This window comes from Balaenoptera borealis (genome assembly GCF_965194805.1).
Source record: "Balaenoptera borealis genome assembly, chromosome: 10".
Classification (NCBI taxonomy): domain Eukaryota; kingdom Metazoa; phylum Chordata; class Mammalia; order Artiodactyla; family Balaenopteridae; genus Balaenoptera; species Balaenoptera borealis.
Window position 1 is genome coordinate 56235026 of NC_138874.1, and position 25940 is coordinate 56260965.

The window sequence follows — 25940 nt, forward strand, 5'->3', positions numbered from 1 at the left end:
TCCCCCAGGCCCTGGGCTGTCTGGAGTGCCCATTTCCTGCCCTGTGGAGATCCCCAGACTCACGGAGGAAAGTGGCCACTATAGCATGTGGGTGAGTAGCCCTTGCTGCCCCAGCAGGAAGGAGCAAAAAGATATGTCAATGGGAAGGCTCGTCAGTTCTGTGGGCAAGCCTGTCGCTTTGTGACAGCATGAGCCAGTGGTTGCTAGGTTACCTCTGCCCCACAACTCCAGAACTCACTCCCTGGCACCCCTCTCCTCACCCCCACCCAGCTCCTCTTACCCTTCCTGGAGGGTCAGGAGGGCTCGCTCGAGGACCTGCTCGCCCTCCCTCCAAGCTCCCTTTCTATCTCCCATTCAGCGCTTTCAATGGGGACCAAGGGAGAAAATGAGAATCAGGGGCTGGTTTCAGCCAATGAGCATCATGCAGAGAGAGAAAAACTGGCAAAAAATTTTGGTTGGGCTGGGTGCCAGCTCTGTCAGCCTGACCGGGCTGTCTGCCACCACGGAGGGGGTCTGTCTCCATGCATCCTATTTCTGGGGATTGATTCGCAGAGAGCTGTCTCTTAGATGGAGAGGAGGAGGCCGCCAACAGGATCCAAAGCATCCCTGCAGCCCTACTCTAGGCAGGTTAGCTGGGTGGGAGGACCCTGGGCTTTCAGTTCGGCAGGGGTTTCCATGGGATTCTGACACTCCCTAGATGTGCCACCTTGAGTAAGTCGTCTGTACTGCCAGAGGTGTGGAACAGTGGTAAGAATACTTGGTTCCAATTCCAGCTCTACTTCCTAGCTATGAGGCCTCAGACAATTTACCTGATGTCTCTGAGCCTCAGTTCCTCTGTCTCTGAAATGGAGATGATACTTGCGCTTATTCTCACGGGATCTTTGAGATTGCATGACGTAATGCACATGAAAGTGTTTAGAATAGTGCCTGGCACCAAGTATGCTAACTTATATTATTACCCTCTCTGAGCCAGTAAAATGGGGCACCCTCACCTACTTCTCAGGTTATTCTTTTTTTTTTTTTAATCAGATTTTGCTTTTTTTTTTTTTTTAATTTTATTTATTTATTTATTTTTGACTGTGTTGGGTCTTCGTTGCTGCGCGCGGGCTTTCTCTAGTTGCGGTGCGCGGGCTTCTCATTGCAGTGGCTTCTCTCATTGTGGAGCACGGGCTCTAGGCGTGTGGGCTTCAGTAGTTGCGGCACACGGGCTCAGTAGTTGTGGCTCACGGGCTCTAGAGCACAGGCTCAGTAGTTGTGGCACACTAGTTTAGTTGCTCCGCGGCATGTGGGATCTTCCCGGACCAGGGATCGAACCCGTGTCCCCTGCATTGGCAGGCGGATTCTCAACCACTGTGCCACCAGGGAAGCCCTCTCAGGTTATTCTGAAGGACAAACAAACGAATAAAAGCGAAGCACCCAGTCATATGCCTGGTGCACAAGAGATGCTCAAAAATGGTAATAATAATCACTGTGATTGGTATCTTTTTTTTTTAATGGAAGTATAGATGATCTGTAATTGGTATCTTGATGGAGGGAAGATGGAGGGGGATGGGATGAGTCCTGAGCCTGAGAACTACCATGGGTAGTTTACTTTGTTTCTTTGAGGCTCAGCTTGGACCGCTGAAACAGGGGACCAGGATAATCCTTTGTCCACAGGGCTGACGTGAGATCAGAGGCTGTGAGGGGCGTACACAGACTCTTGTCAACAATGGAAGGGTTTGCAGATGATGCTTGGTGCTGTCCTAGGAGTCAGGCTGCCAGCCCTCAAAACGGATGGGAGTGGGCCTAGTCGAGGGTCTTCCTTCTCGGCACCCCTGGCTTCATATCAGTGGCCCAAGGCTTCTAGACTCTGTGTCCTCTGCTGGGGAGGAAGAGCAGGAAGGAGGATGGCTAGAGGCAAACCCAAGTTCTTCAGAAGTTCTGCCCCTCCCCACTGAGGGGTGGGGACCCAAACCACTGCAGTGCCCCATTCAGGGGTGGCCTCTGAGCTTGGCCTTGCCTCCAGTACTTCTCCATCCACACAGGTCAGAACGTGCTCCCTTTAGGCTCTGGCTTCTCCTGGGCTTGTCTCTGCAGGAATGAGGTGACCCCTTTGAAACCATTCTGAAAGCCCCCTCTTGCATGCTTCTGGGAATCCTGATGGCTACTATGATAAATAAGACTGTATTTGAAAGGAGAGAGAGCTTTCTTCCCTCCTGCCAGCCCCTCCGTGGTGCTTTCAGCTCACCTGGGGGATTTCCCACAGTGTGACCTGACTCGGCCAAGACTAAAGCCCACTCATCCTCCCCTTGCACCTCTTACCCCACCACTGTGTTGTTTAAAACTGAACACTGGATCTCCGTGCAGATTGCAGCTTTGGGATTGAAGGGGGTACCTTACGGAATGCCCTCAACACTGGTGTATAAGGTTTATGAGAGACTTGAGAGGAAACCCTTCCGACTGCTCTTTATGGAGCGTCAAAAAGAGGAGAGAGATTCTGCCTGCCTGTAAATGGTCTGAAGTACAGTCCTTCTGCTGGAATGCCTCAGTTATAAGAGAAGCACCGTAAAATTGTATGGAATACTTCTTATGTGCCAGGCACTGTGCTAATCCTTTTAAGCATATTGTCTCATTTAACCCTGTAGATGAGGAAGTTGATGATCAGAGCAATCCTTGTATGTGTTAAAAAATATATTCTCCCCTTGTGGCTTGCTCTTCTGTCTCCAAATGCAGACTTTTTTTTTTTTTTTAACATCTTTATTGGAGTATAATTGCTTTACAATGGTGTGTTAGTTTCTGCTTTATAACAAAGTGAATCAGCTATACATATCAAACGCAGTCTTTTTTTTTTTTCTTTCTTAGTATTTTATTTCACTCCTATCAAACACATACTGAGACATAATATTAAATTTGTGGTAGAGAAAGATAAAAAAAACATAACTTTTCAGGATATCATTATTTCCATATCTCCCAACAAGGTTACTGTGTAAATACATCCCTAAGATATATTTTCTCAAACACCTCTGACACCAAATGTGTGAGTTTTCCATACCAAGCAATTCCCCAGTTTTCTACAGACACCAACTAGGTATCCTGCAGTTTAATCCAATTCTGACACGAACTATCCAGGGTTAGTGCAGCCCCACAGATTAAGGGCTCAGCCCCACAGAACTGCCCCCTTCAGACTCCAGTAACAAGTAGTGGGTTCCCAGGTTACTCACACTTCTGTCCAACTTGGCTGCAAATCAGGGGTTCCCATGACCCCGTCGTCAGGTTTTATAATTTGCTATAATGACTCACACAACCCAGGGAAACACTTTACTTCCTATTATTATAAACAAAGAGGTACTTAGGACAAGGTCCAGAAGGGTCCTGAGCACAGGAGCTTCTCTGTCCCTGTGGAGTCTGGGGTGTACCACCCTCCCAGCACATGGATGCATTTACCAACCCTGAATTATGGAGGTTTCATTGCACAAGCATGGTTGATTAAATAATTGTCTATTGGTGAATAACTCAATCCCCTGTCCCTCTTCCCTTCCCTGTAGGTCGGAGGGTGGGGCTGAAAGTTCCAACCCTCTAATTATATGTTTGGTTCCTCTATAGCAACCAGCCCCCATCTGAAGCTATCTAGGGGCCCATAAGAGTCAAGTCATTAGCATAAACTCAGAAACTCAGATAAGGTTTAAGGGAACTTATTGTAAATAAGAAAAGACACTCTTTACACCCCTGTCACTCAGGAAATTACAAGGGATTTAGGAGCTCTGTGCCAGGAACCAGAGTCAAAAACCAAATATATATTTCTTATTATATCACAATATCATATACATATTGGATTTATTTGAGGGAGTAGAATAGCTGATTTTGTGCAAATAGTGCCCAGAGAGGAGGCAATAGTAAAGGGTCCTTCCTGGAGGTAATGGAAACACAAATGTGTACACAGATTAGAATAGGCCATACTGTCACCACACTGCTTGCTTCTCCTTCTGCTACAGAAAAACACCAGAACCCTTCATCACAAGTATCACCAAAACATCATAGGATGCATCAAATGCAGTCTTTTGATGGAGAGAAATTTCTGATTTTAACTTAGCCCAATTGATTAATTTTGTCCTTAGTGATGAATGGTGTTTGTGTCCTACTTAAGAGATCTTTGCCTACCCAAAGTTATGAAGATACTTTTCATATTATTTTCTAGAAAGTTTACTGTTTTACTTTTCACATTTAGAGCTATGATCAATCTGGAATTGGTTTTTGTGTATGGTGTAAGATAGGAGTCAAGAGCCATATTTTTTCCCCTACAAATATCTATTTGACCAGCACCATTTTTAAAAACACTGTCTTTGACTTGCTTCTCTCTGGTATCACCTTTATCAAAATTCAAGTGTCCATATACGTGTGGGTCTGTCTCTGGACTCGTTCTTTTCGAGCGCACTATGGGTCTAGCATTCTGCCAATACTACACTCTCTTAGTAACTGTAGTTTTAAATACATCTTGATATCTAGTGGTATAAAACTTCATTGGAGAAAACTATTTTTTTTCTCCACTCTCAATACTTCTGACACCAGATGTATGGGGTTTTTCCCACACCAAGCATTTCCCCATTTCAGCAGGAACCAACTGGGTGTCCTACAAGTTTAACTTAATTCTGACACTGTCTGCCTGAAGACAGCATCAGACCCCACAGGTTAAGGGCCCAGTCCCACAAGGCTGCCCCCATTTCAGACACTGAAACTGAGTGTCCCGCTAAAACTAAGTTCCCGTACTGAGTTGATGATTAATCTCTCAATCCAAAACTTTATTCCCTTTCTTGCCCCCTCTGACCTCAATCCTGTGCTAACTGAACACTCATCGACCAGGGTCAGATGACTAAAATTGCTGTTGTCGATAACATGATAACATCATTAATGTACTCAGGTTGCTACTATAGATATCATCGTTAACGTACAAACTCAGATTGTTTCTCCAGGGCAAGGTGAGATAACAGGCCCTTGAGCCATGGACCACCTGGCCAGAGAATCCAAAACCAGAGACATCCTGAGCCCCAGAATCTGAATGTCACAGAAATGTCACCTGATGATGATTAATCCCAGCCTCTTTGTTCTTCCCCTTCAAAACATCCCTCACTCAAAGACCAAATGGAGTGGATCTGAGACTTGTCTCCCACTCCCTTGCAGGGTGTGATGCAATAAAACCCTTACTTTGCTGCAAACACCCGCTGTCAGAATTTGGCTTCCTGTGGCCGCAGGCACATGAGCCCTTAGGGTAACAACACCAGTCGCAAGTCCAGGTTGTCATCTGTATTTCTGACTGACCAGTGTTAAATTAGGGTTCTCACGATCCCCTCCTCAGGTTTGCAAGTTTGCTAGAATGGCTCACAAAGCTCAGGTAAATATTTACCTATGTTTACAGTTTATTGTAAAGGGTATTATAAAGGATACAGATGAACAGCCAGATGAAGAGGTACCTAGGGCAAGATCCCATGTGCAGGAGCATCTGTCCCTTTGGAACTGGGGTGTGCCGCTCCCAACATGTGGACGTCTCACCAACCTGGAAGCTCTTCAGACACCATCCTTCTGGGTTTTTATGGAGGCTTCAATAGGTAAGCGGGATGGATTAAATCATTGGCCATTGGTGATTGAGTCCACCACCAGCCCCAGGTCAGGGGGTAGGGCTGAAAGGTTCCCCTGGCAACCAAATATTACCTCAGTAACATAAAGTCAGGTGTGTGATTGAAAGAGCCAGTTATGAATAACAAAAGACACCTTTAGCTGTCTCATCACTTAGGAAATTCCAAGGGTTTTAGGAGCTAGGAATGAAGATGAAGACTAAATGGATATATATTTCTTATGATAAATCACAATATTGCAGATTTCCGGCTTTGTCTTTACTCTTCTAGTTCCTTTGCCTTTCCATACAAATTTTAGAATAATTTATCTGCATCTACAAAAATTTTTGCTGGGATTTTGTTTTTTTAACTGATTTTTTTTCCTACCAGGTTTTTTTGAGATATGATTGACATACAGCACAGTACAAGTTTAAGGTGTACAATATAATGATTTGATTTACATACATCATGAAATGATTATCACAATAAGTTTAGTGAACGTCCATCATCTCATATAGATACAAAATTTAAGAAATAGAAAAAAAATTTTTTTCCTTGTGATGAGAGCCCTTAGGATTTACTTTCTTAACAATTTTCATACATAACATACAGCAGCGTGAATTATATTTATCTTGTTGTACAGTACATCCCTAGTACTTATTTATCTGCTGTATGATCCTGGTATTATTTCCCATCAATGTACAGGAGAAAATCCTGTGATCACATGCCCTTTATCTCACCTTTTGTCTCTTCTGCTTCATACATGAGATTTTGGATTGTGGCCAGTATCACTGGGTGCTTTGATGAGAGCTGGCTGCTCTTAAAGTTGAGTCTCTGCCAGGCTCTTGGGGTTTACCTACCATGGCATTGCCTGTGCCTCTATTGTCCTGAAGTCTGTGTGACTAGCCTTCTGATGATCTTTTAGAGAATAAAGGAGGAAAGAAAGAGGCGTGACTAACGACCCCACGTGGCTCATCCACCCCTCCTGTCTCCCCTAGGATGGTCAGTTACCTGGTAACGTGTCATCTGAACAGGACTCACAGCTCTGGAGCTGGCAGCTATAGGCTGGTCTAAGTCAGCGCTCAGGAAGGTTACCGAACTGAAAGTGTAGGCATCAGAGAAGAGAGAATAAGTCTGAGCTCTCCAGAAAGATCTAAGATCATGGAACCAGACAAGTTTCCTACATTCATCCCTTTTCGACTTAAATGTCCCTTCTTTGACTCCCATCCCAAGTTCTCCCCTCATACTGTCTTTGAATACCCAATAATTCTTACAATTTCATGTATCTCTTCTGCAAGCCTGTCAGCTCCAAGAGGTTAGAGGCCACATCTGTCTTGTTTATCACCAAGCATAGGGCCTTGCTCTGCATGGTGGTTACATGGGTGTATTTGTTTTGTACTAATTCATCAAACTCCTGGTGCAATGCCTCATGCCCAGTAAATATTCAGTGAATGAATGAATAGATGAATCAGAGTCTAAGGTAGTTATTCTGCCTATTCACCCCTTATATGCCTGAATCCTCGCCTCAGAAGTCCTACCCGCTGTATGCTAGTATTTGTCAACAAAACAGCTGTAGTGACAGGGAGCTCTCTACTGCCCAAGGTTGCCTGTTCATTTTCTGTGTAGTCCTGTTGGCTAGAAAGTTCTTCTTAATATTGAACTAAAATATATCTCCTTGAAGCTTCCAGTCAATATTCTTGATTTATTCTTATGGTTACATAAATCAAGCCTCGGCCCTCTTTGTGATAACAACTCTGTAAAAGCCCATGGCATGTTATGCAACTCTAAGTAATTCCACATGACTAGGGAAATGAGAAATCCCAGAAGGCACAGAACAGTCCAGTTTATTATGCCTGCTGTCCCAGAAAACTTATTAGTTATGTCCTCGGTCTCAAAAGTGTCCCAGATTGGATGATTAATTACATAGTTACTCTAACTACGCCTGGGGTATAAAGTCTGAGGGTGAGGTAGAAATGGGGGAGATGAAGGTAGAGAGAGGCAGGGGCTGATCATAAGGGGCCTTGTGGACCAAGTTCAAGAAGAACATTCAATTAACTGGGCCTTGTATGGTACCTTCCCTTGGAGGGCATCCTCTCCAGATATGATCTAATTCACAGACAGATCAATACATCCATTGATAGATGATTATTGCTATGGATTATCACTTATGGAAGACATCAGGTAAGCGCTTTCCAAATAGCCTGGGGTGTGGCCCGGGCAATCTCTGCTGACCCTTGTTCATGCATTTTCTGTAACTGATTCTCTGCCACTAAGGCTTGGTTTTGACTTGTTTTTATCGTTGTGAGGTTGTGTCCAGAGACAACATTGAGCAATCCCCTCAGGACCTCTTGCTGTCAACCAGAGACTTTGTAAGACTTCCCCGGGGGGATGTAGCCAGGATCAGAAGCAGGCCTATAGCGATCAACAACTTGCTTTAAAGGACTGAAATTATTTGTATATTGGAGGGACTGGTAAGGATATTTGACCAAAATGAGTTTTTAATTGAGTCTAAGATGATGCAATAACAAGGCAGTGCTGAGTTAGATGTTTGACTGGGCAGCCGGTGGAAATGGTTTAAATATTTGGAGTACGTGGATTACATGAGAAGTGGATAGTAAGAGTGGGTATTTGAAATATGTCTGAATGAGTGGATTCCTTTGCACTGCCCCCTTCAACATCTGTCCCTAAGTGGCAGGTGTTTCTTTGCACCCCAAAACCGAGTGTAGCAGTCCCCTCAAGCAGATCCACAAGGACGAGCTTCAGGCTGCTTTTGCCCACCAGGAAGCCAGTCGGCAGTGGACCCCAGGGCTTCTGGAGGCTTCCCGACCCCAGTCACTGCTCCAACAGTTGGACGCTCAGAGGGGATGTAAGGCAACTAGGAGTGGTCGTGTCACCCTGCCCTTCCCATTCCTCTTTTGTCAACCTATTGAAGTGTGGGGCTAGTTTGAGAATCTGGGTGTATTAATTTGCTAGGACTGCTGTAACAAAGCACCATAAACAGGGTAGCTTGAACAGCAGACGTTTATTGTCTCACTGTTCTGAAGACTAGAAATCTGAGATCAGGGTGTCGGCAGGACGGGTTCCTTCTAAGGGCTGTGAGAAAGAATCTGCCCAATGCCTCTGCCCCAGACTGGTGGTTTGCTGGCAGTCCTTGGTGTTCTTTGACTTGTAAAAGCATAGTCCCCATCTCTGCCTTTATCTCCGCATGGCATTCTCTCTGTGTGCATGTATGTGTCTACAGTCACCCTTTTTAAAGGACACCAGTTATATTGGATTAGGGGCCCACCTCACTCTAGTGTGACCTCATCTTGACTAATGACATCTGCAATGACCCCTCTTCCAAAGAATGTCCCATTCTGAGGTACTGTACTGTTAGGACTTCAACATATGAATTGTTGGGGGACATAATTCAGCCCACAACACTAGGGTAGATAGAAATAGCCTCAGCATGAATGTAACCACTCTATTGGTTACTGCTGCAACCAGCTCTATTTTGTGGGAAATGATCAGGTCAGAAAGAGTCCCGTGGTTAAGGGAGAGGTACCCCAATCCTGCTCTAACAAGTTAAAGGTATAGCCCACTAGGCATGGGTTAGTTTGTCTTGAGCTGTGAATGTGACTTCTCCTCAGGGGCTGCTAGCTTGGTCATACATGGCAGCCTGCTGGTCAGGGCACAGCGTGGACTGTAGTTCTGGGAAGCTCCTTTTAATCTGTTTATCTCACTTTCCAAGAGTCCATCTTCTAAGCTCACACCCTTGTTCTATCCTAGAACCAACCGCCTTCACTCTTTGCTGAGATGAAAGCAAAAGCCTGTACCTAGTCTGCCATTTGGATCTTCTTCCAGCCATTCTCTATACTATGCGGAGGAATTGTTTTAAAACACAAATGTGATACGGTCAGCTCCTTGATTAAAAGGACCTCAATGGCTGCTTACTGCTCTTTCGATGAAGTTAGAAATACTATATCCTACAGGGCCCGGAGGTCTCAGGACACTTAACATCTCCATCTAGTTCTCAGTTGCATTTGCTTAAAAACAATTGAATTGGCCATACTCTGTTTCTTGATAGGGGTGCTGAACACTGACGTTCACGCCGTGAATATTCATCAAGCTCTACTCTTTGATTTGTGGACTGGTCTGTACATATAGTATATTCTGATGAAAAAACAAAACTTGAAAACAATTGAGTAAGTTGCCCAAAGTTCTGGGAGTTCCTTAGTCATATTCTTCTTTATGACCTTTTAGATCACTTGACAATTACTATGCAACTACGAATTTCTTTTCTCTCTCTTGGGAGAGAAAGATGGAATTAACAAAGAGGGGTTGATTCAGCAAGTTACATCATGATCACAAGACAGATTATGCAAATTGCAACAAGAACACAATATGGTCCTACAATATTTTTGTGCTCTTTTTGTCCAGAAATTAGGCTGGCTTGCTGTTTCCTGTTGCTAACTAAGGATAAAGAGTCATCACATGTTGCATTTGCCTGCCATTCTACTTAAAACTGTAGCACCCATGACATCCTGCTCCATTCCCCACACTTTCTATTTCCCATACTGGGCTTTGCTTCTTTTTCCACAGCCCTTGGCACCTTCTAACTTGCCATATAGTTAGTTATTCTGTTTATTTGTCTGTCTCCTTCCACTAGAATGTAAGTTGCATGACGGCAGGGATCTTTGTTTTGCTCAGTGATTCATCCCCCACCCAGGATACTGCAACCTAACATTAAGTAGTTGAATGGATGAATGAACGAGCCTGAGGTCTACATTCCCAAATGGTAACTCTCCCATTACCTGCTTGGGCCCCTGAAGGCATGTGCATTTGTACACCTGCCCTACACATCTGTCCCTACTGACCTGTACACCAGCCTCTCCCTCCCCTCCCCCTAACTCTTGCCATGCTCGCTGGCCTTCCTGAGCCCACCTCTGGGCCTTGGCATATACAGTTTCCTCAGCTGGAACACTCTTCCTGCATCTCTCTGCCTGGTTAACTCCTGCTCATCCTGCCCCCTCAGCTCACGCTGTCCTTGATCCCTCTGCCTAGGTCCGTTCCCCAGAGCATGGAGCATGGAGAGCAACTGCCTTTAGTTAAAAAAAACAAAACAAAACAAAAAAAAACTGGGGAAAATTTCTTTAATTTTGTAAGACATAAAATCTTTTCCATCTGCTTGCAGAGATGGACGCCCTCTCCTTCTACCCTGACCCTGAGCTCCGGATATAGCTGCTGCCCGCCCAGCTGTCCAAAGCCCAGCTCCTCTGAGTGAGTCAGTCCTGGAAACCGGTTCTGCAGGGCCAGGCGAGGAGTAACCATGGGTCAAGGTTACTAATTGGCCCCCTGGTCCTCTGTTTACACAGGACTTATATTACTCTTCATTGCATCCCATCTGTGTCAACACTGAAGGGGAGGGAGAGGGAGAAGGCGCTGGCCTCCCAGGGCATTCTGGCCCCACCATGCATCCTCAGCGCAGGACCAGGGCAGACACCCTCTCCAACCAAATAACTCTGTGATCAAGGGCCCCTCCTGGGACCCTGAGCACAGAGAGGTAGAGTTTCTAAACAGAGGCTTCTGGGAAGTGTAACCCAAGTAGGGCATAGAGAATTCTAGACTGACAGAGCTGGAGAGCAGCTTCCCCTCTCTATCCAATTTTGAGCTCAGGAAATTGAGACCCAGAGAGGGTAAAGGGTGGATCCAAAGCCACACAGCATGTGAGTCTCAAAGCCAGCAGGAGAACCTATAAGTTTCATCATGTTTTATGGGCCTGGGCTTCTAGAGCAGGAATTCTAGGTTCGGTTTCCACTAGCTGTGGGACCAAGGCATAGAAATTGATGAGAATGGATAGAATTTAGCAACTTTTATCTGGGGATGTTCAAAATACAGATGTTTGGGCCCCACCTCTCATTCACCAGGGAATGTAGGAAAGCCCTGACATGGGGATTTGGAAAAGCTCCTTGAAGGTTCTGATGTGCCAGGCTAGAAGGGAAGGACGGGCCAGATGATGCTTGAGTCCCTCCTAACTTGACAGACATTCAGCTGTAGATATTAACATGAGGCTTGTGTTAGCGTGCATTCCTGTTATCAGTCCTCAGTGGGACAGTTTGGCTCCCTAGGGGGAATCCCAAAATTTTAAAAAGTTTTGGTTGTCACAATGATGGGGGTAGTTCTGCTGGCATTTGGTAATGGTGATGGATGCTAGATGTCTTATAATGCAGACATTGCAAAGGCAGTCCCTCACAATGAAGAATTGTCCTGAGTCCTACACATTTTTTTTTTTTTTTAACATCCTGCCAGAACAATCATGTAGGAGAAAAACCAGTTCATAGTCACATGGGCCAAGAACTCAATTTCACTTTCATACAAGAAAAAGTGGATTTCTTTAAAAACATGGTTTTATCATACACTCTTCCTGGAGCACATCTACCATGTTGAAAGTTGCAGGTAGGTTATCCTTCATTTTGTTTGGAACTTTATCAACTCTTAATCCATCATTTTGGAAAATCACATCACCTGTGGTAATGCTGCTCACATAGTACTAGAGTCAACAAGACAACACCTCTGTACTGGACTGCATTTGTAGCTTTCCCGTTCAGAACAATTGTATGTAGTTGTATAAAAATACTAATTTAGCCTTATTTCAAAATGGCAAATATAAAGGAAAAAATGACAATATTAAATATTATCTCCTTTTCAATGCATACTTATCCATCGTAAGTTCATGCATCTGCTAACTTCACGTAGGGTTTTTTTCTGATGGCTTTCAGTTTTAAAGTTAGGACACTATATTGCTACGTAGGTAGGTACTCACCCCTGTTTATGACATATATTTTGTAACTCCCATAAACAAGGGGTGTTAGGTTTAGTTGGTTTGGGTCTTACTGATCTACAAACACCAAAAATCTGCAGGAATACGATAGATCTGTAGCTCTTGGGTAAGCCTTGAAAAGGCCTAGGGTGCACTCAATGGGGCAAGGGGCACGTTGGAAAGACTAATCAACTGTCAGGATTAGGTCCTGATGGGGACTGAGCCAGACCTAGAGCAATGAGAGAGAGCTAGGCTTGCTTTAGCTGGTCACAGAGCCTAGATTGGCATCTTATCTGAACTCCATCATGCACATGGTGGAGGAGGTTAGACTAATAGTTCTTGAGTGCCTACTGTGGATCGGCCCTGTGCTGGGTACACATACCCACCCGCCCTCACAGTCCCAGGGTAGATGCTATTAACCTTTGTTTTTCAACCAAGGAAGCCCAGGCTCAGTTAAACCCACTCACCTGAGGCCACACAGTGATCTCTGGGTAGAGGCTCGTCTGCCTTCAAAGCTGTTCTGTCATCGCAGGCCCAGCTGGTTTCCTTCTGCCCAAGGAAGTTTGTATTTATTTGGTTTTTGATAAGCAGTCACTCTCTGGTTTTGATGCTTTGCTAGGAGTGATTGTGTAGCCTGGATAGCAACAGGGGGCTTCCTCAGGAAAGGTGCGCTTCCTTGGGAAATAACTTGTTTCTCAGGATCTGGCCTGGCCACTCTGACTTTTGGCTGAATTGGCACCTGGGACATGTAGCTCAGTGATCCACTGCACCTTGCTCTTTATCCCAGTGTGGCAACCTCTGGGCACATGCTCCCTGCCCTGGCCGGCTCTTAGCACCCTTTTCCCCAGTGGCCGGTTCTGTCATGATCATCCCAACCTGCTGCTGTTGGGTGGTTTCCTGCCCCTCCTTGGGCAGGGCGTTTTAGGCTCCATGACCAGATGTCCTGCAGGGGGCTTTCCTGTGGGCCATTCCTTCCCAGGCGTGGTTTAGAAGCTGCAGCTGCCCTGAGATCTGCCCGCAGCCCTGTCCTAAGCTGAACTTCCATAGAAAGTCCCCAGTTGGGTGGGTTGGGGGTGGCGGTGTCAGGGTCAGGAGTGGAGGCATGATAGCATGTTCCTGCTTTTAGAGTGGGGACTGTGTGCTTGTGTCTAGAGGGACGGGTGTCACTAACTTGGCCATGGCTAGCTGCCATTTTAAGCAGAACCAGATTTGCCAGCATGGATTATTTTAAAAGAAGCCACATGGGGAAAAAAGTCCAGACTATCTTCCTCCACATTCTGCCCCCTGCCATCCCCAGCCCTCTGTCATCAGCAGGTATTTCAGTTCTCCCTGGTCCCCCATAGGCCTTTCTAATCCCTCCCAATCTTTTTTTTTTTATCCTGGAAGGCACTATGATGGCACCAAAGGCCAACTTGGGGAGCATTAGTTCTCCTCTTCACCCTCATACATTTTCTTCATCAACCTCCTTAAACCATCCCAAACAAATGCACAATCTTAAAAAAAGCACTGTGCTTTCTCTGCAAGCAGGGTGTTGAGAGAATTGCTTCTCACGTTTTATTGCGCATATATCTCACCTGCGGATCTTGTTAAAATGTAGATCAAGATTTGGTAGGTCTGGAGTGGGGCTCCAGGAAACTGCATTTCTAATCATCTCCCAGGTGATGCCAGGGCTGCTCACTGGGAGACCACGCCACGAGTATGGGAGCCCCAGCACCCCACCTCTGCCTCCCACCAGCCACCTGAGCCCCTCCTTTGTAGAACTTCCGAAGCCCCTACTGTGCGAGCATCTGGGGGGAGAGGGGAAAGAGGTGGACGTTTGTCCCCTCCTTAGCCATCACTCCTGCTTTGGCACATCCCTCTTCTCTCTGAACTGTAATTCTCTCTCATTTATATCCCCTTTGCTCTCTGCTCTCTTGCTTTCTCCCAAGGGCTCACCAATATAGCTAGGACATGTGAGTCCGATAGTCAGTGGGGACTTTGCTCCATTTTGTGTTTCCCCCTGTGAAGGCTGAAGTTTTCTTTCTTAATCCTCATGCATCTTTTATCTCTGGTCATTTTCTACTTGATGCTTCTCTTGTAATCCCTGATGTTAAGCTGCAGTCAGAGGGAGTGTGGGGAACAGGAGCAGTGGGCCTGAAGTCTCAGCCCCTGCCCCCCTCCCCGCACACACCCTCACACAGGGCCCTTGGGCTCTGCCAGGAACTGCCAGGAGTCATGCTCCTTTCCTGGCCTTGGTTTCTTCATGCATGTATTATGGGGTTGAACTGCAAATAGTTGAAGGCCCCTCTAGCTCTAACATTCTTTGATTCCAATTCATTAACAAACATATTTTAGGTCCTTCCTACAAAATCTGAAGACTTCACTTCCCATCCAAACTCCACTCCATTCTCCTGTGTGTCTTTGGGATGATCATTTACCTTCTCTGGGCCTTAATGTCTTTGTTTACAAGTTGAGAGATGATGAGAGTCACCTGATCTGGGCAAGTTAGGACATAAATACAGCCTTGGATGTAAAGTTGCCTTAGCATAGTTCTTGGCAAAGTAAGTATCTTAGCTTAGGCTGCTATAGCATAATACCACAGACTGAGTGGCCATAGACATTTATTTATCACAGTTCTGCAGGCTGGGAAGTCCAAGGTCAAGGTGCTGGCAAATTTGGTTTTTGGTAAGGTCCTCTTCCTGGCTTGCAAATGGCTGCTGTTTCACTGTGTGCCTGCATGACCTCTTCTTTGTGCATGGAGAGAGAGAGAGAGAGAGAGGGAGAGAGAGAGAGAGAGGGAGAGAGAGAGAGAGAGAGAGGGAGAGAGAGAGAGAGAGAGAGAGAGAGAGAGAGAGAGAGAGAGAGGGAGAGAGAGAGAGAGAGAATGCTCTGCCTGGTCTTTCTTCTTCTTGCAAGGACATGAATCCTATTACAGGGCTCCACCCTCATTACCTCATTGAAACCTAACTGCCTTCCAAAGCCCCTGCCATCACATTGCGGGTTAGGGCTTCAACATATGAATTTGGGGGGGAAACCTTCAGTCCATAACAATAAAGGTTAGACAATATGGTTGAATTTATTCATTCATCTGGGAAGAATGAACAGACCACCTACTGTGCAGTGTGAGGAGCAGTGAAGTTGTACCACAGAAGTTTAGGGAGCAATCAGACGTGGACCTTGCCCTGCAGTCAGCTGGCACAGAAATTCTAAATTAAAGGATGAGAGGTGGCAGTTAAGGAGGCTAGGGAGAGCAGATCCTAGGATCTGAAGAAGAAATAAAGCAGAGGGGTAGGGGATGAGGGCTGGGGAGGACATAACTGGAATCCCAAAGTTACTCTTGATGAGTAGGCATTGGCAGGAAGCCCAGGACATTTTCTGACCCTTCAACACTGAGAATGCATGTCTGCTGGGGAACAGCAAGAGGACTAAGGGTATGGGGGTGTTAGAGCCTGATTCAGGAGCTCTGGATAGTAGAGATGTCTGGGACTTCTGATGGGTAGGGGTGAGGGCAACGAAGCCCAGAGATAACCTGTTCGACTCTTTCATAGTCTTGACCATTCTGGCTGGGAAACTGGCAAGTGCTAAAGGGGCCGTGCAGAAAAGGGCAGATGTGATAACAAGGACTTCCATCCTAAGAGCACTAGATGAGGGTAACGATGGTAGTGATGACACCCCAAATTAGTGTCATGACAACATTTTGCAAGGGAATGGAATTGAGTACATTCATAAGTGTCATTTTTATTAAGATTTCAAGATGCCATGTAGGTGTCATTTAAATAATTTGTTGAAAAAAAAATACTGTATGCAGATCACCTATCAGTTACAAGTAACTACACTGTCTTCTGCTTCTGCTGAATTAGTGCCATGACAACATGGGCAAGTCATGAAACTGATTTAAGAGTTAGTTCTTCTGGAAATGAAGAGTGACCTCTGTGATCCTGGTGGGTGCTTCTCACTTGAATATTAGATGACTCCCAACATTGCTCACGAAAATAAAGTAGTATTGGTAGCGTTTTTGCCCAACACCTATAGTCACTGTTATCCATTTTTGTGGGGAGAGGGGAGGATGGGGATAATATCTCCAATAAGGGCGTTTTCCTGTCGCTTTTCTTCAGGCATCGCTGACCTCGATGGAAGTCTCCAGGAAGGAGACAAGGAGCAAATCTCTGAGTCACTCATTAAAATCCCAAAGGCCTCTCTGGAGACCCATCTCGAGTCGTTGTTATGGATCAGTTTAAACAGTGCTCTGCAGGCTGACTCTCTCAGGGGCTCCAAGTGACCAAAAGTGACCAGCAAGTTGGTTTTTAAAAAGGGAGACTGAAGAAGCCAGGTACCGTCCGCGGCGGGCGCGTTCCATCTTCTCGGAAGGCCTGGCCGCCGCCCCCGCCAGGCCAGCAGGCGGCGCGCACGCGCCGTGGGGCCCGGAGTGGACAGCGGGCCTGGCGCCCAGGCCGGGGCGTGCGCGTGACCGGCGGCGGAGCCGCGCACGCCAGGGCTGGGGAACGGGGAGGGCACCGTGGGAGCCATTTCCGGACGGGGCGGGGAGGGGCGGCGCCGCCGGCGGCCGGATCTCTAATCTCGACGGCGGCGGCAGTGGCGGCAGCAGCGGCAGCAGTAGACGCCGCCTGGGGAGTTTGCGCCCAGTGCCCCGCGAGTCGGCCCGCGGTGAAGAGGAGCAGGGCCGGCGAGACAGTGTCCGAGGGAAGGAGCGCAGAAGCTGGCTCCCGGCTGAGGAGGTGGACGGGGCCGCCGCGGACCCGGAGGAAGGAGGAGGGTCCGGGCTGGGGAGGAGGGCTTCGGCTTGGGATAGGGGAGAGTCAGGACTGAATGGGAGGCGGGTCCTGGTCGGGGAGAGGGAGGAGTGACGGGACTGCGGGGGGCCTGTTGCGGAGGGGTCCCGTTGCGGAGGGGTCCCGTTGCGGAGGGGCGAGGAGTGCTGGAAGGGCGAGGAGAGGAGGAAGGGCCAGGCCGGACCGAGGGGCTAGCAGCTCGGGGCGGGCTCGGGTTCGGGCTGAGGGTAGGGGCGCCGACCACCCGAGGTCTGAGTGAGGGTTCGCGAGTGGGTGGGGGAGGGCGCCAGGGCCGAGAAGGAGCGGGGTCCGAAACTCCACTGCGCCGGCGGGGTAGGAGTGGTCTTGGGGTGGGCAGGTTTGCTGGTCCTTCGCAGGCGAGGAGAGGGTTGTGGGGAGGGAGGGATGAAGTCGAGAACGAGGCCTACCTATTTCTAAAGGGAGTCCACCGGAGGCTGGACCCTGGGAGTGGACTGCCTGTAGCGTCCGCGTCTCGGCCGGGTTAGTTTGAATGGGCGGGGCTCCTGGCCTTCAGGCCCTGGTCCGCTGCAGGTTGGGCGTTTCCCCCGGTAGCTACCTGGGGGGATTGCTTTGTGGGAGGCTGGCTCTGGAAGCGTTTGGGCAGCTGTGGGAGGGAAGCAAAGTGCCAGCAGGATTCTGATTCGCTGGTTTGGGGTGCTGGGGTGGAGTGTGAAAGCTAGGAGTGAAATCTGAGCTCTTAAAGGAGGGAGAGAACCGTTTCTCTGTAGCTCTCGCGAATCTCGGCGGGCCGACTGGACCGTTTAAAGCGTTAGAAGTAAACAAACGTGGTTCCCTTTTGCAGAGGGGAGGCACTGAAAGGACGCCTGGAAGAGGAAGATGCCGAGTACGGACCTTCTGATGTTGGTGAGTCCTTTTTGCATCTATTCTCCTTGTTGTAAGTCACTTGTCGTTTACGTTTTATTTTTAGTCCGAAGGATGAGTGTGTAGATTTCACCTCTATGCTTGCTTTTGGTAGCTGAGAGTTTCTGCCACCTTTTATTTTGGGTTTAATGATTAAGGTGGATAAGTGACTGATTTAAGTGTATGTGTGTGTGTGTGTGTGTATATAATGAATATGAAGAATCATTTTCAAAATTCTTGCAGTTGATTTTAATCTCTCCTTTCTTATACTACCAGAACAGTTTTAAAACTTCTATTAAATTTTGTCTGGATCTGCCGTATATTAGTTTATAAGTGTTTGTTTCCCAGACTAGAGTTATGATTCCCTGGAAGGCAGATATCTTGTCTTATTTGTTTAGAGATGATAAACACCTGTTATGGTGCTTCGTATATGGTGAGTTGCTTAATTGCTGAATTGAGCTGGTTTGAATTTACTTTCTTCTGCTGTGCTGAGGGGTATGCCTGTTTTGGTAGAGGCTGTTTTTTCCCCCTCTCCTCTTGAGATCTTTCTGTGCTGTTTTTTCACTGAGCAGGGAAAATACAATTGCCAAATGAGTGTTTACCAAAATGACGTTTTATTCTTGGGACATTCATGATTCCATAGAGGCTCTTTATTGATTTTTATTTTTTTCATAGAGGCTTGTTAGTGTGAGGATTGTGAGGAGCCCGTGATTTTCAAATAGCGATGTAGAAGTGTCTGCGTTTAGTTTTGAATAAGTCACTTCTTTGAATCTGATGTCGCTTTGTGCAAAAAAACATTGATTTAAAACATTTCCTTTCCTTCTCTTTATCTCACTATCCCAGAGAGTTGGTAGCTGTCACTGGGAAATTGGCGAAAACTAATAATGATGTCCTGTAGTGTCAAAACCTGTAATGTCTGCAGGAGAGATTAAGAGGGCAACAAAGTTGTGATTAGTTCCGGTTTGAGGTGGGGAGCAAGGATGATTTTTAGAGACAACCTGTGGTTTACCCACAGGTTCAGATGAAGAGTTCACCTAAAATAGTTTTTTTTGCCTCAGATTTCATGGATTGTCAGTAGATAATGACTTGTGTTGTGTAATTTTGAATTCTCATTACAAGAGCAATATGTTAGAAGAATTGGAAACTATTAATAAGCAAAAGGAAGCAACCCCCAATAATTCCACTACTCAGAAATAACCGTTAGCACCTTGCAGAATGATTTGCAATAATTGGCAATTTCTGTTTTCTGTTTCATAAAGCAGTATGTATATTAAATTAAGATTCCTGTATGTCAGTAGGATATAACTCCATGCCCAGCCATGTGCTTATTACTTCTTGGGCCTGTGGGCTCCCTTTAACAGTCTGAGCAGTGAGTGCTTTTTTTCAGAATACTAACTTTGGAATCAGTTTGAAGTATTTCTCTAGCTGTCACCACTAGTTTCCACTTCCTCTTTTGAAAATCTAGATGTTTAGGGGTGTTGCTTTGCTCCTTGGTGTAAGGAATTAATTCATATAGATAGCAGCTGGCCCTTGAATCATCACTCTCTGAAGACACTGTACATGTTGCTTGAGGTGCTTTCTGTAGAAAAGTTGTCCTTCTTTCTTTGACTGTCCTGTGCTAAATGGTAAAGAATCAGTGACCAGGGCTGGGCTTTCAAGGGGGACACTAAACTGTCATGATCTGAGTTCAAGGTGTTTCTCTATAGTTGCTTTGTACAGTATGATGCATTAGACATGTTCTTGGTCCTCTACCTGGGAAAAAAGGACCCCAGTTAATAGAAGATAACCTCAGTGTAGGGCAGCATATGGTAGAATCTCAGAATTAGAAACAACCTTACAAGTCATATGATGCAACTTCTTTCTTATATTGTACGTGAGTCCTTTTCAGACTATCTCTGCTAAATGAATATCCAGTCATCCATCCTTTCTCCTGGGAGAGTAAGATGGGCATAAGCTAAGATATAATACGAGGTGGATTCAGGAATAATAATTTAAGTCTGATAGCTAACATTTATTGAGCACATATTATGTGTTAGGTGCAGAAATAGATATTCTACATACTCATTTAATTTTCCCAAAAACTCTGAAAAATATGCTGGCATTCTCCTTTTATAGGTGAGAAACTAGACTTAGAGAGGGTACCATAGCAGTGAAGTGGCGGAGCTGTGTTTTAGCCACAGCTGGTTTGACTTCAAAGCCCTCTTTTTTTTTTTTTTTTGGCTACATTGGGTCTTCGTTGCTGCGCGTGGGCTTTCTCTAGTTGCGGCGAGCGGGGGCTGGGGGCTACTCTTCGTTGCAGTGTGCGGGCGTCTCATTGCGGTGGCTTCTCTTGTGGCGGAGCACGGGCTCTAGGCGCGCAGGCTTCAGTAGTTGTGGCACACGGGCTGAGTAGTTATGGCTCATGGGCTCAGTAGTTGTGGCTCATGGGCTCTAGAGCACAGGCTCAGTAGTTGTGGTGCACGGGCCTAGTTGCTCCGCGGCATGTAGGATCTTCCCGGACCAGGGCTCGAACCCGTGTCCCCCGCATTGGCAGGCAGATTCTTAACCACTGCGCCACCAGGGAAGCCCTAAAGCCCTCTTTCTTACCTATTTTGTGATGCTGCCTCTGTGTCATATTCATCGAAAGGGATGGAGGTTGCTGAACTGTGTGACTGTTGAGAGCAGGTTTGTGTGGAGCAGGAGTGGGATAGCTCTGCCCTCTAGGGGACACTTTGGAAGAGTGGTGGGGATGCTTTTGTCTTCCAGTCTTGTCTTGTCTGAACATACGTTTTATTATACAAATCTTCTTGTTTCTCTTCCCTTACATTGCAGTTGGGGCACTATATTGAAATTTTAAAAGTTATGTCTATGGGTATAATGTTAAAATCTTTGAATTTCATTTCAGAATAAAGAGCATTACAAAATATTTGTTACAGAAGGGGGCATTGGGTCTGAGAGGGTAGAAAGCCACTTTTGTGGACAGTATGCTGTGGCAATAAAACTTGAAGATGGACTGGAGTCCATATATGACAAACTTTGGATTCCAGACGAAGGCTCTTGGGCTGTCAGCCCTCAGTGCTTTCCTGCCTTTGATTTTGTCCTCATTTGATTAAGGGGTTTTGCCTGCCTTTTTCCATTTGTTCATTTATGCCGTGGACTGTGATACTTTCCACTTATGTCTCAGAGAGAATAAAATGAGTGAGTGTATTCACTCATCTGAGAATTGTGATGCTTTCAGAGGGAATTCAAGTCTGGAAATCTTTTAGCAATCTTTCTCCACTTTAGCAACCATTCTTTTCATCCATCTTCTCCTCCTTCCTAGTGCTAGGGGTCTGTATCGCTTTGTGAGTTGCCAAATACTCCTAGCTTTAACAAAAAAAAAAAAGGTACCTTATAAAGCTAAGTCTACTCCATAGACCCATCCAGATGGATGACTCAGAGTTACCGTATGCACCTTGGTAGTGCTGGGTGGGGTGTGAGTGTTAAAAGTTGATCTAGGGTCAAGGTTCTCAGCCAGGGGCAATTTTTGCCCCCACCCCCATCCCCTGGACGTTTGACAGTTTGTAGAGACACTTTTGATTGTCATACTGGAGGAGTGCTAGAGGTCAGAGATGCACCTGATTGTCCTACTCTGCAGTATAGTCCCCCACAACCGAGAATTATCTGGCCCGAAATGTCAGAAGCACCCAGGTTGAGAAACCCTGGTCTAGGTTCCTTAACGTAAGTAACAGTATCTGTGCAGCCCTGGCATTCATGTGGATGGGGCAGTAGGTCTTTTCTTAGAGTTTAATGGGTCTGTTACAGTGATACTTGGGTTATTTTGCCCATAGATCAAGCTCTGCTACTTTGGAATATATATTGGAGAGTGTACAGCATGATATTCTGAAGCACAGTAAAAGTCCTAAGAAATGCTGTCTTTTGCAACATTTCTGCAGCACTCTTGATTTGGAAACAGTAAGCCTGTCTCAGTTTTGTTTTTCAGGTGCAAAAATCAAATCTTTCCAGATATTAGAGCTTTATCTTTGACCCTTGAATCTTTTTCAGGGATGCTTTCTTTATGACTCTCAAATGGGATTTAAGCAATAAACTGAAAGATTGACACTAAAAGCTCATTTCTATTATTTGAATCTGGTGTCTTATTTGTAGGCTTGTCTGGAAGAAAGGGAGGATTCATTGGAACTGGTAGGACATTTCAATTTTTGTTGACAATTTGAGTGGCCATTGTAGGATGAGCACTGTTTTTGGCCTTGTTCCAATCTTGTAAATAAAGCAAAATATAATAACAAGTATGATAATTTCTCCAGCTTTTGGTCTGAAGGAAAGGAAAGTTATAAATAGATAAACCCCAAATCTCAGTCTTTGGCTTGGCTTTGCAGTCTTTGTGTCAGGAATTTTTAGTAACATTTACCTCTTAATTAGGCATTGCCCGATCCAGTATTACATGTAGTTTGTACACACTGGTGGCAGAAATGGGAATCAGCCTGGGATTAAGACTTTTTCATAGGGAACTGATTTATAGTGAATCAGTCCATATGTGGAAGCATACAGAATGCAATTACTGAGAGAAAAACCATGCTATGGGGTAAGGGGAGATAGGAGCCATCGGGGACGACGGAACAGTGCAGGCTGAAAATAGTTTGTTGGGTCTATCAGTTATCTCCTGGTGCACTCCAACAGTGTGATTGCCCAGAGTTAAGGAACACCAACAGGGGTTGGTGAAACACTTCAGGGCTAAGAGCAATTAGCACCCTTAGGCCTAACGGAGTAAGAGAAGGAGTAATTTCTGGAACTTGAGAGAACTTAGCGGAAAGAGAAGATAACCTATGGGAATGCAGCCACTTCCAACCAGTGGCCTAGCAGGAAGGGAATCAAGGGGAATAAACACCTCACATGTTTTCTTTTCCCACCCTCTGGTCTGCTGGAGCTTTTCATTGGTCAAACGCAACTGGAAACCAGAGGATAAAGGAACCTGGGTGATTTAATTTATAGGACAGCCCCATGAAGCACATAACAGAGTTGAGGAAGGTTCGGTAGAGGAGTATGCTGAAGTCAAGGTCAAGTTAGTTTTGAAAGGTACAAGTGAGAAGATAGTGTTGGAGCTGTCTTGAAGAACGTAGGTCATGGAATGTTATAGAAAAGGAATGTTCTCGCTGATAACAGAAGGATAGATTCAGAGGCAGAGAGTTGCCACAGCTTCAGAGCTAGTTTGTTCCCGTAGTAGCCTTAGAATCTTAATTGCCAGAAGGGCCTTTAGAAATCCTGCAGTGCCACTTCCCTTGCCATGTGGGAATCCCTTCCACAATGCCTGGCCAGGAGTGGGTGCGGTAGAGTTTCTCAGGGAGTCCTTTCCATTGTTGGACAGCTTTAAATGTTAGAAAGTTTTTATTTGTCCAAATCACTGAATGTATCAGGATTAGGTTTGGCTGAATATAAGAGAAAAATCTGCAGAAATAGAGATTTCTAAAAAGTAGAAATAAATTTTTCTAAAGTAAGAGAAATCCAGAGTCAACAGTTGGTGACTGATACTGCCATTCCTAGGTCTTTGAGGAGGTTCCACTGCTCAGTGCATCCTCTCCGGGTCAGGATAGCTGCTTTGAGCTTGAGCTGTCAGGTCCGCGTTTCATTTGGCAGGAAGAGGAAATGGGAAGGATAAGAGCTTGCCTGCATTCTTAATTTGTTATACAAACAGAAGAGTGTATAAAGCACGTATCCTCATTTTAAAGAAGAATAATGAAGAAAACAGTCATATATCTACCACCTAGGTTAAGAAATAGAGCGTTCACCCCCAAGGCCATGTGCCCCACCCTGGTTACATCTCCTTCCCTTTTCTCTACTGATATCACTCTACTATCCTGATTTTGGGGATAGTTATTCCCTTGCTGTTTAAGGAAAAAAATTGTGTTACCACCTATTTCTGCATCCTGAATTTTAATATTGTTTGTTTTTCAACTTGATACAAATGGATTTATATGTATTTTTTTAACCTTTAAAAAAAATTGAAGTATAGTTAATTTACAATGTTGTGTTTGTTTCTGGTGTACAGCAAAGTGATTTGGTTATATATATAGATATATATGTGTCTATCTATCTATATTCTTTTTCAGATTCTTGTCCATTATAAGTTATTACAAGATATTGAATATAGTTCCCTGTGCTATATAGTAGGTCCTCGTTGTTTATTTTATATATAGTAGTGTGTATATGTTAATCCCAAACTCCAAATTTATCCCCCCTCCCGCCCCCCCACTATCCCCTTTGGTAACTGTTAGTTTGTTCTCTATGTCTGTGAGTCTATTTCTGTTTTGTAGATAAGTTCATTTGTATGATTTTTTTTTAAAATTTTTATTTATTATTCATTTATTTATTTATGGCTGTGTTGGGTCTTCGTTTCTGTGCGAAGGCTTTCTCTAGTTGTGGCAAGCGGGGGCCACTCTTCTTCGCGGTGCACGGGCCTCTCACTATCGCGGCCTCTCTTGTTGCGGTGCACAGGCTCCAGACGCACAGGCTCAGTAATTGTGGCTCACGGGCCTAGTTGCTCCGCGGCATGTGGGATCTTCCCAGACCAGGGCTCAAACCTGTGTCCCCTGCATTGGCAGGCACATTCTCAACCACTGCGCCACCAGGGAAGCCCTGTATGATTTTTTAGATTCCACTTATAAGTGATCTCATATGATATTTGTCTTTGCCTTACTTCACTTAATATGATAATCTCTGGGTCCCTCCAAGTTGCTGCAAATGGCATTATTGCATTCTTTTTTATGGCTGAGTAGTATTCCATTGTGTATATGTACCACATCTTCTTTATCCATTCACCTGTTGCTGGACATTTAGGTTGCTTCCGTGTCTTGGCTGTTGTAAATAGTGCTGCTGTGAACATTGGGGTGCATGTATCTTTTTGAATTAGAATTTTCTAGGGATGTATGCCCAGGAGTGGGATGGCAGGATCATATGGTAACTCTATTTTTAGTTTTTTAAGGAACCTCTATACTCTTCTCCATAGTGGCTGCACCAGTTTACATTCCCACCAATAGTATAGGAGGGTTCCCTTTTCTCTACACTCTCTCCAGCATTTATTATTTGTAGACTTTTTAATGATGGCCATTCTGACTGGTGAGAGGTGATACCTCATTGTAGTTTTGATTTTCATCTCTTTAATAATTAACGATATTGAGCATCTTTTCATGTGCCTGTTGGCCATCTGAGTGTCTTTTTTGGAGAAATGTCTGTTTAGGTCTTCTGCCATTTTTTGATTGGGTTGGTTCTTTTTCTGATATTAAGCTGCATGAGCTGTTTGTGTATTTTGGAAATTAATCCCTTGTCGGTAGCATTGTTTGCAGATATTTTCTCCCAGTCCATAGGTTGTCTTTTCATTTTGTTTATGGTTTCCTTTGCTGTGCAAAAGCTTTTAAGTTTAATTAGGTCCCATTTGTTTATTTTTGTTTTTATTTTCATTTCTCTAGGAGAGAGGTCCAAAAAAAATAATGCTGTGATTTATGTCAGAAAGTGTTCTGCCTATGTTTTCCTCTAGGAGTTTTATAGTATCTGGTCTTACATTTAGGTCTTTAATCCTTTTAGAGTTTGCTTTTATATATGGTGTTAAAGAATGTGCTAATCTCAATTTTTTACATGTGGCTGTCCAGTTTTCCCAGCATCAGGTGTTGAAGAGACTGTCTTTTCTCCAATGTATATTCTTCCCTCCTTTGTCGTAGATTGACCATAAGTGTGTGGGTTTATTTCTGGGCTTTCTATCTTGTTCCATTGATCTATATGTATGTTTTTGTGCCAGCACCATACTGTTTTGATTACTGTAGCTTTGTAGTATAGTCTGAAGTAAGGGAGTGTGATTCCTCCAGCTCCATTCTTCTTTCTCAAGATTGTTTTGGATATTTGGGGTCTTTTATGTTTCCATACAAATTTAAAATTTTT

At 45.2% G+C, this 25940-nt stretch overlaps 1 protein-coding gene and 2 long non-coding RNA genes across 6 annotated transcripts in view; 2 read left to right on the top strand and 1 right to left on the bottom strand.

Annotated features, from left to right (window-relative positions):
• Window positions 1-1367, top strand: part of LOC309635680 — a 40473-nt gene extending 39106 nt beyond the window's left edge. The window contains exon 6 of the long non-coding RNA XR_014248963.1: window positions 9-1367. This is a non-coding gene — a long non-coding RNA (uncharacterized lncRNA). The remainder of the gene's footprint in view (window positions 1-8) is intronic.
• Window positions 1368-5585: 4218 nt separating this feature from the next.
• LOC309635681 lies at window positions 5586-17970 on the bottom strand. Its single transcript, XR_014248964.1, has 4 exons — window positions 17582-17970; window positions 15478-15569; window positions 12852-12933; window positions 5586-6684 (listed from the first exon to the last, which is right to left on the bottom strand). It is a non-coding gene; the product is annotated as an uncharacterized lncRNA (long non-coding RNA).
• SGPL1 (sphingosine-1-phosphate lyase 1) overlaps window positions 10479-25940 on the top strand; it is a 60744-nt gene continuing 45282 nt past the window's right edge. Inside the window, exons 1-3 of one of the 4 annotated variants that reach the window (XM_082407228.1) lie at window positions 10479-10844; window positions 16479-16693; window positions 17977-18038. In XM_082407228.1, the coding sequence (XP_082263354.1) occupies window positions 18012-18038 (27 nt within the window). In that variant the 5' untranslated portion in view covers window positions 10479-10844; window positions 16479-16693; window positions 17977-18011. The other 3 variants (XM_082407227.1, XM_082407226.1, XM_082407229.1) reach the window with 3 other exon arrangements.